Source organism: Natator depressus, chromosome 10 (assembly GCF_965152275.1).
Source record: "Natator depressus isolate rNatDep1 chromosome 10, rNatDep2.hap1, whole genome shotgun sequence".
Classification (NCBI taxonomy): Eukaryota; Metazoa; Chordata; order Testudines; family Cheloniidae; genus Natator; species Natator depressus.
In genome coordinates, this window is record NC_134243.1 from 83,076,387 (window position 1) to 83,088,368 (window position 11,982).

Genomic DNA, 11,982 nt, shown 5'->3' on the forward strand with positions numbered 1-11,982 from the left:
TGTGCTGAGTGGTTAAAGGATAAATCAAACTACCTTCCTTTGTAACGCTGTGTAACTTGTGTGTGAGCTGGAGCTGCTGGGTTCCTGGGGGGGGAGCACATCCTCCACGGGGACACACTGGGGCCCAGAGCTGCCATCACTCCCTCAAGGAAAGTGACCATGTGTGCCTGCTGCCCATGAAGACTGGCCTAGGGAACCCAAGGGAGGATGGGGCAGGCACTGTTACTTCCCCAGTCTGCTGCTTAGGGAGAGGATTTCTGCCCTGGGGCTGGTGTAACAGCAGAGGCCCAGCCCCCTGGCAGTGCACGCCAGGAGGCAGAGGGGGCAGCAGGTGAGGCAGGCACTGGGGCAGGGGCTCTTACCGGACAAGCATAGGGAACTCCAGGCTGCAGCACAACCCCCTTATTCTCTTGCCCAGCCGGAATAACATCGCTGCAGGAACCTGCCCCAGGGGGGTGTCCCCCAGCAGCACGCCAGGGAGCCAGCCCTGGCCTAAGTGCAAGATCCAGTGAGTCCCAGAGTGAGGGCAGAGGCTGGAACGGTGTGGAAACAGCAGCTTAGGGAAGCAAAGCACAGCAGGGAGAGGATGCAGTGAAGCGTCTGCATCAAGGGTTCCAGTAACCTCCCCCAGCCTCCTGTCTATAAACAACCCCAGTGTGCTAGTGGCTGCTGGGCTGGAGAGGGAAGCCTGGGGGGCGGGGAGGTACCCAGAGACCATGCCTCCATGCTGCCCTCCTGCATGTGCTTGGGGCAGCCAGCAAAGGCTGGACTTATGGCCCAAGCAAGGCAGGCCCTATGCTAGCTGGCTGCAGGCAGGGAAGCTGCTCCTTTAAGGGCTCCAGGGCTTTACACAGGGGAAGAGGCTTTGCCACTTTCCCATCTACTGCCAGCTCAGGACAGTGTGACCCTGGCTCTGTGCAAGCACAGAAAGACCAGGCCTCAGCAGGGAGGTGAGCATGCAGCTCACCCCATTCCCCTTCAGTGCCAACGCCCCCTCCCTGGGGAAGGGTGGAAGGGCAGGTGCTAGCCCACAGCCAGGCTAGCTGGGCTGCTGAGGAATGCCCAGGCCAGTCCTTACTGGTGGAGCTCAGCCAGCGGCAGCTCCAGCTTTGAGGTCACTTTTCCCCTGCCCCAGCAATGCTGAGGGACTCTCAAATAAAGCTGCCCAAAAACTAGGTGGCAGTTGAGCCCTAGGTGCCATTGCTGGCCCACATCCCTCGCAGGGCCCGGGGCGCAAGCCCTCCGGCTGCAAGCCGCCTTTAGCCCCCCTTACCAGACAGCGCCTGCAGCAAGCATGCTGAAGCACTGCTGAGCCCAGGAAGAGGGAAGGTGGAGCAGGATCTCTGACTGCCCAGGAGGCAGCCACTCGCTCCCTGCCGCACTCTCTACACAGCCTCTTCTAGGTCAGCGCCGGAGCCCTCGCAGGCAGAGATGGGGATTGCTGAGGCCAGAGAGGACTGGGTGACTGGCCCATGCCTGTCCCTGAGTGGAGGACAGCAGCAGGGTGCAGCTCCTCCCCTCGCTGCATTGCGCGCACAGCACAGGCACTGGGCTCATGCATGCAAAGCTCTGGGCTGCACTGGAGCTCCCTCGCTGGGACAGCTGTTTCCGGTCATTCCACGCAGCAGCCTTTAGCTGTGGGACTTCCCGGGGGGCAGGCCCCACCCTGGCTGCTGGCCTGGCCCTGCACCTGTCCAAAGAGCAGCTTTGGCTGGGGGCGGGGCTGCAGGCAGGGCTCTTCCTGGAGGTGAATACAGTATGGGGTAACAGTCCAGGGGGACCGAGAGGGGAGTTTGCCACGGGGGGGGGGGGGGGGGGCCCGGTGGAGCGCAGCAGCTGCAACTGGCCAGTGACCTGTTAACCCTTTCTGGGCAGCAGACAGCAGGAGGGTGAAGAGGTTTATTAGCTACACTTGGCACCATGAGGTCAGAGGTTACATAAATTAAGCACACGCCTGGCAGCACTGGCCAGGCCTGGCCACAAGCCCCTGGCACTCACGCTCCTAGAAATACTTTAAAAAACACGTTATAAAAACGGATCCGAGTGTTCCTGGGCCCAGTCCCTGAGCTCAGAGCAGCGTTCGCTCCTAGCCTGTTAGTGAGGTAAACTGCCCGGCCCTGGTGCCGCTGCACACGGACGGACGGACGGACCCCCCCACCCCACCCCTGAGCAGCCCCTCGCCTCTACTGCTTGCCCAGGGCTGTGTCCAAGTTGTTCTTGATTGCGTCCAGGAAGTCCGCCGTGTTCACATAGTGCTCGTTCAGCTTCACGCTGAAAGACAAGGGAGGAGGGTCGGGGGGACTGCGCTGGCAGCCTCTCCCGCTGCCCCTTCATTGGCCTCTCTGGCCCGCACGGGCAGCCGGACCTGCCTCGCAGCAGTGCTGGGAGCAAGGGCAGCCCCTGAGCCAGCTGCAGCAGGTCCCTGTGGAGTCCAGCAGCAGGACTGGGGGAGTGGGGACAGGCCCCTGCAGCCACCTGTCCTGCATGGCAGCACGAGCAGGGACCCCACTGTACCTGCTGTGTGACAGTCAAGCCTCCAGCTCCTCCCAGAGACACCAGGCACGGGGACCCCATCCTGTCCCAATTCCCAGCACAAGAGCACCCTCACGAGCCCGACAGCTCAGGGTACAGATGCTGCAGAGCCAGGTGGGACAAAGGTATCACCCACCCCCTGGCAGCACTGGCCTTTCCAGGGTGCTGGACGGCTAAGGGGTGCCTGAGGAGCGGGTGGGAGGACAACAGCGCAAAGGGGGCGGCCCTGTCTGAGCCAGGCAGCGGGGGGAGCTCTACAGAGCCCCACCTCCCCGAGCAGGGAGCCAGGCCCCAGAGCGCTCAGCCCCCTGCTCCCCCCTGTGAGTCACTCACTTGCTGAGCCCGTGGATGCAGCCTGCGAGGTCCTTTGTCATAGCTCCACTCTCCACCGTCTCCACGCAGACCTTCTCCAGAGTCTGAGCAAACCTGGGGGGAGACAGCAAGGTCACAGCCTGCACCCCACTTCCCTCCCCACAGCCCACCGATCAGGCTGTTGCTGGAAGCCTGGCTCTGGTCTCGGGGCTGGCCAAGGAGCCACATTACCCTGACACAGTGGCCAGCCAGGCTCCTTCCACAGAAGCGACCCATGGCCTGGTACAGTCACCGGCGACATTAGCCCCAAAGAGGGGGTCAGCCCCCTGCCAGCTGAGGGAAGGCTCCGGGCTCCAGGAGACTGAGTTGCAGCACTGGCCCTGGGCTGGTGCTGGCTGCTGCTCCGGTGCAATGCTTACTTCATGAGATCCGGGTTACTGTCCAGCTTGCCTCTGTGCTCCAGGCCACGCGTCCAGGCAAAGATGCTGGCAATGGGGTTAGTGCTGGTGGGTCGTCCCTGCAGGAGGGCAAAGCATCAGAACACCTAGTGACGGGGAGACACTGACCCAGCCCTGCACCCCGAGGCTCTGGGCAGCCCGCAGCAAGCGGTGCACACTCCTGCCCACCCAGAGCTGCCGGGAGAGACCCTGGATCCCACCCCACACCTGGCAGGCTCAGGGCAGGGAAACAGCCCCAGAGGGGCACGCTGGCCAGTCCCCAGCCCCTCCCTCATCCAGAGTGTGAAGACGGACTCTCTGCTCACTGCCAAGCCCCTCCCCTGGACTGGGCACGGGCAGGGAGGGGCCCAGCTGCACTCACAGAGCAGGTGCAGTGCTTGGGGGGGGACACACACCCACCTTCTGGTGCTCCCGGTAGTGGCGGGTGACAGTGCCATGGGCTGCCTCAGCTTCTATGGTCTTTCCATCCGGGCACACCAAGACGGAGGTCATCAGGCCCAGGGAACCGAACCCTAGAGCGCGAAGCAGAGTCCAGTGAGGAGCAGCCCGGGAGCCCCTGGCCTGCCGGGCAAGGCAGCACTGGCAGATCCTGCATGGAGGTGCCCCGGGCACAAGGCTGCCCTCCCCAGCCAGGCCGAGCAGGAGGGCCTCGGCCCCCACAACCCCGGGGCTGAGCCCTGTGGTGGCCCCCCACCCAGCGTTACCTTGGGCCAGGATGTCCGACTGGACATCACCGTCGTAGTTCTTACAGGCCCAGACGAAGCCGCCGGAGGATTTCAGCACCTGGGCCACCATGTCATCGATGAGCCGGTGCTCATACCAGATCTTCAGCTTGTCAAACTCCGTCTTGTAGTGCCTGGGGAGCCGAGAGCGCGGTCACCGGGAGCCCCTGCCCCCACCCCGGAGCGCACCCAGAGAGCCTCCACGGCTCAGGCAGGATGGGAAGAGCTGGGTACCCAGTAAACCCCTCTGCATCTGCCCAAGGGCGGCTGCTTCTAGACACAGGCTATAATCGGCTTCATGGGCCTTGGACATAATAGCACCAGGGCCAGGCCTCCAGCCTGGACCCACCTGCATAGAGCCACTCCTGCAGGGCTGCTACCGTACAGTACACTGGTCCTGCCCTCCCCGGCAGGGGCGCTGTAGGGAGCGGGGCGGCGCCAGGGGAGCCCCGGCAGGGGCGCTGTAGGGAGCGGGGCGGCGCCAGGGGAGCCCCGGCAGGGGCGCTGTAGGGAGCGGGGCGGCGCCAGGGGAGCCCCAGGGAGGGCTCAGGACAGGTCAGGCCGTACTTGTCGAAGATCTCCTGGAAGATGTCTTTGAAGCGCCCATCGTAGGCCTTGAGGATGGTGTTCTTGGTGCTCATGTACAGGGGCAACTTCTTCTGGATGGCGTACTGGAAGCAGCTGTGCGCGAAGCCGGAGATCGACTGCAAGGGAGTGTGGGCCGGCCGGTGACTCCCTCAGCGCCAGCTGCAGGCACCGCGGGGCAGGGAGGGGGCAGCTGAGTCTCTTGGCAGCTGCCTTTGGCCGGTTCCAGGCAGCCCCAGATGGGCTCAGGCCTCATCCAACTGCCAACGCCCAAGGGAGAGAAGGAGCCCGTCCCCCAGCCAGGGCTTGGCTCCCACACTCGGCCTACAGCCTCTGCCCGTTCCCCAGCCCAGGAGGCAGCTGGGCAGGAGACCCTTCATTACAGCCATGGGCTGGCTCCCCGGGCAGCATGTGGAGGGCTGTGCTAGGCCATAAGGGGAGTCGGGCTGAGATCCTGCTAGCCAGGAAGGGCATAGCCCCACAGGGAACCCTCACCCCCATGCCGAGAGGGGCTGCCAGCATCAGTTGTTCCCGTCCCCCAGCCCTGCAGCGCCAGGACTGGAGAACACCCCGGCTGTGCCCGCCCGCCTCTCACCTCGTCCGTGTTGTACATGCCCATGCCGACACCCCCGCCAGGGAAGTTGTAAACCTCCCACTCCTTCACGGCACTGCCATCCTTCGGGGTGAACACCATCTTGAATGTGCCGGACCTGTCCACAACGAAGTCTGTGGCCTTGTACTGAAAACAGGCCAAAGAGTTACGCTCAGCAGCCATGGCAACCACCCACCCCGAGCCCGCCCCTGCACTCGCTGCCAACAGCCCCCACTTCAGCACCCCCATAGGCCCCACGCCAGCCCCCTGCTGAGCCATGGGCACACGGTGCCTGCTGCCGTCCAGCCGCCCCGGCCCACACAGGGCCCCGCAGTGGCAGGCTCACCTGGTCGCCGTGGGCGTGTCTGCCGATGGTGATGGGCTTGGTCCAGCCCGGGACCAGGCGGGGAATGTTCTTGCAGACGATGGGCTCCCTGAAGACGGTCCCGCCCAAGATGTTTCGGATTGTGCCGTTGGGGCTCTTCCACATCTTCTTCAGCTTGAACTCTACAAACAAGGGCGGGGGGGGGAGACGTGCCATGGGCCCAGCCCCCTCCCACACACGACCCCCTCCACAGCATCCTCCCCACTAGGCACCCTGGCAGCCCAACCCCATGCCAGCCCCTGCAGTGCCAGCCAGGAGCTACGCCTCACACTGGGGGGGGTCTTGCGGTCCAGGGTCACAGCTCAGCTCCTGCAGGCCAGCCCTTCACGCCTGAGCCCCTGCTGCTCGGAGGGCCGGCTCCAGCCAGCGAGCCCTGACCTCCCCGTGTCACTGAGTGGCAAGGAGCCAGGCAGCACAGGGCAGCACGGGGAGAAGGTGTCGTGACGCCCAGGGGCTGCTAGAACCGCGGCATCTGTCTGCGCCGAGGTCAGTGCTGGGACCCAGCCAGGAGGCAGAGCAGAGATGCCGATGCCTGCCCCAGCCAGGGGCGCTGGGCGGCACCAAAACCCAGAGGCTGGAGCTGCCCCTGCACAGGCCCCAGGAGCGAGTACAGCAAGATTCACACACCCAAGGGGCTGCCAGGAGCAGGGAATGCAGACAAGGGGGAGGGGGGTAAGTGCCCCACAGAGAGCAGCCCAGCCCAGCCCAGCCCCCAAAGCCCAGCTCACATGGAGTCTGAGCCTTACTCCATCTCCTCCTGTGCTCAGTGAGGTCTGGGCTCGCTGCCCAGGGTCCCCTGCCACTGCAGCGCCTGTCCCAGGAGTAACCTCACCCCCCTCCCTGGCAGCCTGCCCTCTGCACCTTCCACTCTGGCTTCATCGGGCGTGATGGTGGCACACTTCACGGCCACGCTGTACTTCTGGGTAGCCAGCGCCGAGTCAATGGTGACCTGGTCGTCTGTCTGGTCCCGGTTCGGCAGGCCCAGGTCGAAGTACTTCAGCTGCACATCGACGTTGGGCAGGATCAGCTGGAGGGCAAGGTGGAGAAAGGGCATGCCCAGAGTGAGGGGCACTGCGCCCAGACCACACTGGCGCGCAGGGAGGGGGGCAGCAGAGCTGGCTGTGTCCGAGCTGCCCCAGGGCTGGGAACGCTGCTCCTGGAGCCACACCCACCCAGTACAGACGCGCTGGGGCTGAGCGCAGGAAGCACGGATGTCGCCTTGGAGCTGCCGCTCCCCTCCGCAGCCTCGCAGCACAGTTGGAACCAGCCCCACGACTGGGGCCACTTCCGGGCTCTCGCACTCGCAGGAAGCTGCAAAGCCCACAGGGGGGTGGTTCTCAGACACCTGCTTCCTGGCTGGGACAGCAGCAGGACCGTGAGGCAAGACTGCATCCTCTCCAGGGAGCTTCAGAAACCCCGGCGCTCCCACCGGCCCAGCCGGTTAGACACAGCCTGCGTTCTGGCCACGTTTGTGCTGCTGAAGCAGCGAGGGGCGCGGACAGCTCGCCCACAGGCAGCAGGGATGGGGGCATGGCGCTGAGCTGCTGGCCCGTGTGAAACCTGGCCAGTCACCATGCCTGCAGAGGACCCAGCATCAGGGGGCAAACAAGTCTCATCCCCCTCCCCAGAGCTTGGGTCCGACGCCCCACGGGGGGCAGGAGGGCTCTCCCACCCCGCAGACCATCTGCTGCCCCCAAACACTACCTTCTCCTTGATGAACTCCCAGATGATCCGCGTCATCTCGTCCCCATCCATCTCCACCACCGGCTTGGCCACCTTGATCCGTTTGTCAGCATCTAGGCAGAAACATCATGGCTGTCAGAGCACCTGCCACCTGGGAGCAGAGGCTGCCACTGACCCTAGCCATTTGCCCAGCCCAAGCCGCCCCCAGCCGCGGAGACTGAGCGGTGGCCGTGTGGGAGGTGGGCAGCGCCAGCCTCCAGCCAAGGGAGCCCTGTCCAGGTTTATCTCAGCAATTCCCCATCCTGATTCAAACACGCTGGCTTGTAGCCAGAGCTCCTTGAACTGAGAAGCCCCCATGATCAGGGGCCAGATCCAGCTCTAATTGCCCCAAGGGAACCCGGCATCCCATCAAGCCATTGCCAGGCTCCTCCAGCAGCATGTATCACCCAGGGACAGAGGCCCCTGGAGCCCAGCCAGCCAGCCCAAACTCCGCCTGGAAAACGTGGGGCACACCCTTGCAGGGAGAATCACGCCTGCTCCCCACCACCAGCTGGCACCAAAGGCCAAGGGCAAAGCGCTGCTCCGTAAGCCTAGGCGGTGACCTAGGGACACACGAACGCCCTCTAAGTGCAGCTCATTCTCGCCTGGGATCCAGGGCGGCAGCTGATCCCGTCTAAAGGGAAAGTGAATTAAACGCACGCTGTGACTCTAATCCTGACTCCAGGCCAGGGCCTGCTGCCAGCTCCCTGCTCTCCGCTCTAGAGCAGCGGCTGGCCTGCCTCCTCACAGGAATCAGGGACTAGAAACCAGCCCTTCCACTCCCAGCAGATGAGCTGCAGCAGAAACCAGCTGATCCCCAGCCTCCAGCACACAGCGCGGCTGGGCAGAGCAGGGGAATGCACACAGGCCCAGGCACCCACATGGCGGCAGGGAGAGAGATCCAGGGCTGGCCTTTCCAGCTCTGAAAGGGTATTAGCATGGTGAGCACTTTCCCAGGCAGCTCCGGGCCCACTGCCAGCCTCGCACAAAGGGGTCTGTTCCATTTCACAGCCCAGAGGGGTGACTGGAGGGGAGGGAGAGGGGACAAACAGAATTCACAGCAGGAGCCGCCCAGACAAGGGGCTTTCAGAAGCCCCTTTCTTCCCCCTCCTGCGCCTTGAAATCCAGAGCTCTAGGCCAGGCTGAAGGGTTCGACGCCCTTGAACGACCTTAGAGGAGCAGGTTCTTTCAGACAGGCCACAAGCTGAACAGCCCAGAACTGGCTTCACAAAAGCAAACACTTCCCAAAGAGCTGCCGGCTGGGTGCCAGCAGTAACCTAGATTTGCAGGCCTGACAGCAGCCCTGAGAGCCAGGCACGGTGCCCTGAGTCACACCAGGACTCCAAGAACCCAGGACTCCAAGAACCCAGGCCGGGGCTCAGCCGGAGGGGCCGGAGAACAGTCTCCTGCTCTGAAGGCAGGTTATGGGCGTCCCCTCACACTGCTAGGACCCAGGCATTCGGCGCTGCAGCCTAGATCTAGCCGGGCTGTCTAGAGCACTGCTCCCAGGGACCTCCCAGGACGGATTAGACCCATTTGGCTCTGGAGCGAGGCCTCCCCTTCCCCAGCTGCACCGCAAGACTCAGGCCGAGGAGGGCAGGCCCCCTCCCCCAGGTCTGCACCAGCACCAGCCTGACCCACTGAGCTCCCATGCTAGCTGCAGCCGTTCTCGGCAAGCAGCTGCTGGCAGCCCCTGGGCGAGAGCCGCGCCCTGCCCTCTCCCGGGGAGGGAGCAGGTCGCAGCCAGCGCGCCCGGAGACCCGCTACGCCGCAGGAATCCCACCTGCTGCCGCCCCATGTCCACGGCCCGGCTGCCACGGCCGATGGGACCCCGGCACTCGCAGGCTACGCTCCGGGGGAGCCGCGCTCGGGCTGCCCGCTGCCCCCGCCAGGACACGCGGCGTGGCCGGAGGGGCCCCGGGGCTGGCCGGGCCCTGGGCAGGAGCCGCCCCCCGGCCCGCGTTCCCGCAAGCCCTGGGTCGACCCGCACGCCAGGGCAGGGAGTCCCCGACCCCCCCCCGGGCCCGCCTGGGGGGCTCGGAGCACAGGGGCCGCTCCCAGGGCAGGGCTGCGGAGACCCAGCTCCCCCGCGCAACGAGGCCGGCCGGGGAGGCCGGGCGGACGGGGCGGGCAGCCCCCGGGACCCGACGCCGCTCCGCGGGGCAGAGCCGGGCAGACGGGCCAGGCGCCCGGCAGAGCACAAGGCCCAGGCGGCCCAAGGTCACCGGCCGCGGGGCGGGAGCAGCCGGGGGGCCCGGGCGGCGCCGGGGGGCCCGTGGGGCGGGGAGTCGCTCGCGCGGGGGCCCGGCTTCCCGCACCCGCCCGGCAGCTGCCTCCGCCCTTTGGGGCCCCCCGCCCCCGGGCCGGGCCCCCCGGGCCCCCGCACTCACAGTGGCGGCGCGGCTGGTGCGCGCCCAGCGCCGGGGCCAGGGCGGCGGCGGGGCGGCGGCTCAGGCCGGGGGCGGCGGCGCGGCAAAGCGCCGGGGCTGCGCCGAGGTACCGGGCCATCGCGGGACACGGAGCCGGGCAGCGCCGGCCGCGGACTCGGGGCGGCCGGGACACGTGAGCGGGCCCCGCCCGGCCCGGCGCCTCCGCGCATTGGGCAGCGCGGCCCGGCGCCTCCCCGGGGCGGAGCGCGGCCCCCGCCCGGCCCCGGGACCCCGGCGCGGCTGCTCCGTGCGCCACGTGCTGCCTTTGTTCCCGGCCGGCCGCTCGGCCCTCGTGTCCCTGCGGCCTGGCTGCGCCCCCGCAGGGAGCTCCGAGCCCCCCTCTGCCCCCCCCGCCGGAGCTCCGAGCCCCCCTCTGCCCCCCCCCGCCGGGAGCCCCGGACCCCTCCCTCTGCCCGCCCCCCGGCCGGGAGCCCCGGATCCCCCTCTGCCCCCCCCCCCGGGAGCCCCGAGCCCCCCTCTGGCCCCCCCTGCCGGGAGCCCCGAGCCCCCCTCCCTCTGCCCCCCCCCCCGCCGGGAGCCCCGGACCCCTCCCTCTGCCCCCCCCCCGCCGGGAGCCCCGAGCCCCCCTCTGCCCCCCGCCGGGAGCCCCGAGCCCCTCCCTCTACTGCCCCCCCCAGGAGCCCCGAGCCCCTCCCTCTACTGCCCCCCTCCGGGAGCCCCGAGCCCCTCCCTCTGCCCCCCCTCCGGGAGCCCCGAGCCCCCCTCCCTCTGCCCCCCCCTCCGGGAGCCCCGAGCCCCCCTCCCTCTGCCCCCCCCGCCGGGAGCCCCGAGCCCCCCTCCCTCTGCCCCCCCCCGCCGGGAGCCCTGAGCCCCTCCCTCTGCACACCCCCCCCGCCGGGAGCCCCAGACCCCTCCCTCTGCCGCCCCCGCCGGGAACCCCGAGTCCCCCTCCGTCTGCCCCCCCGCCGGGAGCCCCGGACCCCTCCCTCTGCCCCCCCCCGCCGGGAGCCCCGAGCCCCCCTCTCCCCCCCCCCCCGCCGGGAGCCCCGAGCCCCCCTCTCCCCCCCCCCCCGCCGGGAGCCCCGGACCCCTCCCTCTGCCCCCCCCGCCGGGAGCCCCGAGCCCCCCTCTGTCCCCTCCCCCCCCCCGGGAGCCCCAGACCCCTCCCTCTGCCGCCCCCCCCCCGGGAGCTCCGAGCCCCTCCTTCTGCTGCCCCCCCTCGGAGCCCCGAGAACCCCTCCCTCTGCTGCCCCTGCCGGGAGCCCCGAGCCCCCCTCTGCCTCCTCCCCGCCGGGAGCCCTGAGCCCCTCCCTCTGCCTCCTCCCCGCCGGGAGCCCCGAGAACCCCTCCCTCTGCCTCCTCCCCGCCGGGAGCCCCGAGAACCCCTCCCTCTGCCGCCCCCCCCTCGGAGCCCCGAGAACCCCTCCCTCTGTTCCCCCCCCCCCGGGAGCCCTGAGCCCCCGTCTGTTTCCCCCCCGCCGGGAGACCCAGACCCCGAGCCCCTCCCTCTGCCTCCCGCGGGAGCCCCGAGCCCCTTTTGCCCCCCCCCCCCCCACCGGGAGTCCCGAGACCTTCCCTCTTCCTTCCCCCGCCAGGAGACCCGAACCCCCTCTGCCTACCCCCGCCGGGAGACACGGACCCCGAGTCCACCTCTGCCCCCCCACCCGCCGGGAGCCCTGAGCCCCCCTCTGCCCCCCCTCCAGGAGATCCAGACACCAAGCCCCTCTCTGTCCCCCCTCCCCCCCCCGCCAGGAGACCTGGACCCCAAGCCCCCACCCACCCACCTTTGCCCTGCCGGGAGACCCGAGACTTCCCCCAGATCAGGACGCTGAGTGGCCCAGCCCCGCTGGGAGACGTAGACCCTGAGCCCCCAGTCACACCCTGATCCCCCTCCCCAAGTTAGACCCAGACCCGTCTCCGTGAGACAGGGACCAGGACCCCATCTCTGCCCGGTGATTTCAGTCTGTTCATAACCCTTCCCCAGTACCATGGGGCGGGCCTCTGCCCCCTCGCCATTACACCTTCACTGCTGCTTCTGAGCCCCCACCCCCCGGTCTCTTCTCCAGGCCCACCCTGCCTGTATCTCTCCCCAGCCCCATGCTCCTGCCCCACTGATAGCGACCTAGATTGGCCCAGCTCAGCTCTTTCCATCTCCTGTCTCTGGTTCCCTTCCTGGCAAGGAGCCCTGAGTAGGGGCAATGGGCGTCCTACCTCTCAGCCCCCTGCCCTTGCCTCTGTGCCCCCACCCCTGCTGAGGGCCTCACACATCTGCTGGAACAGGGCC

General features: G+C 67.8%; 1 protein-coding gene across 1 annotated transcript; it reads right to left on the bottom strand.

Moving 5' to 3' along the window:
• Positions 1-2,114: 2,114 nt before the first annotated feature.
• IDH2 (isocitrate dehydrogenase (NADP(+)) 2) lies at positions 2,115-9,768 on the bottom strand. The gene is made up of 11 exons (XM_074966692.1): positions 9,699-9,768; positions 7,291-7,382; positions 6,448-6,613; positions 5,548-5,708; positions 5,205-5,348; positions 4,592-4,728; positions 4,007-4,158; positions 3,702-3,814; positions 3,264-3,361; positions 2,866-2,958; positions 2,115-2,271 (listed from the first exon to the last, which is right to left on the bottom strand). Exons 2-11 carry the CDS (start codon positions 7,339-7,341, stop codon positions 2,184-2,186), a joined length of 1,203 nt encoding a protein of 400 aa, XP_074822793.1. The 5' UTR covers positions 7,342-7,382; positions 9,699-9,768; the 3' UTR covers positions 2,115-2,183.
• Positions 9,769-11,982: the final 2,214 nt, after the last annotated feature.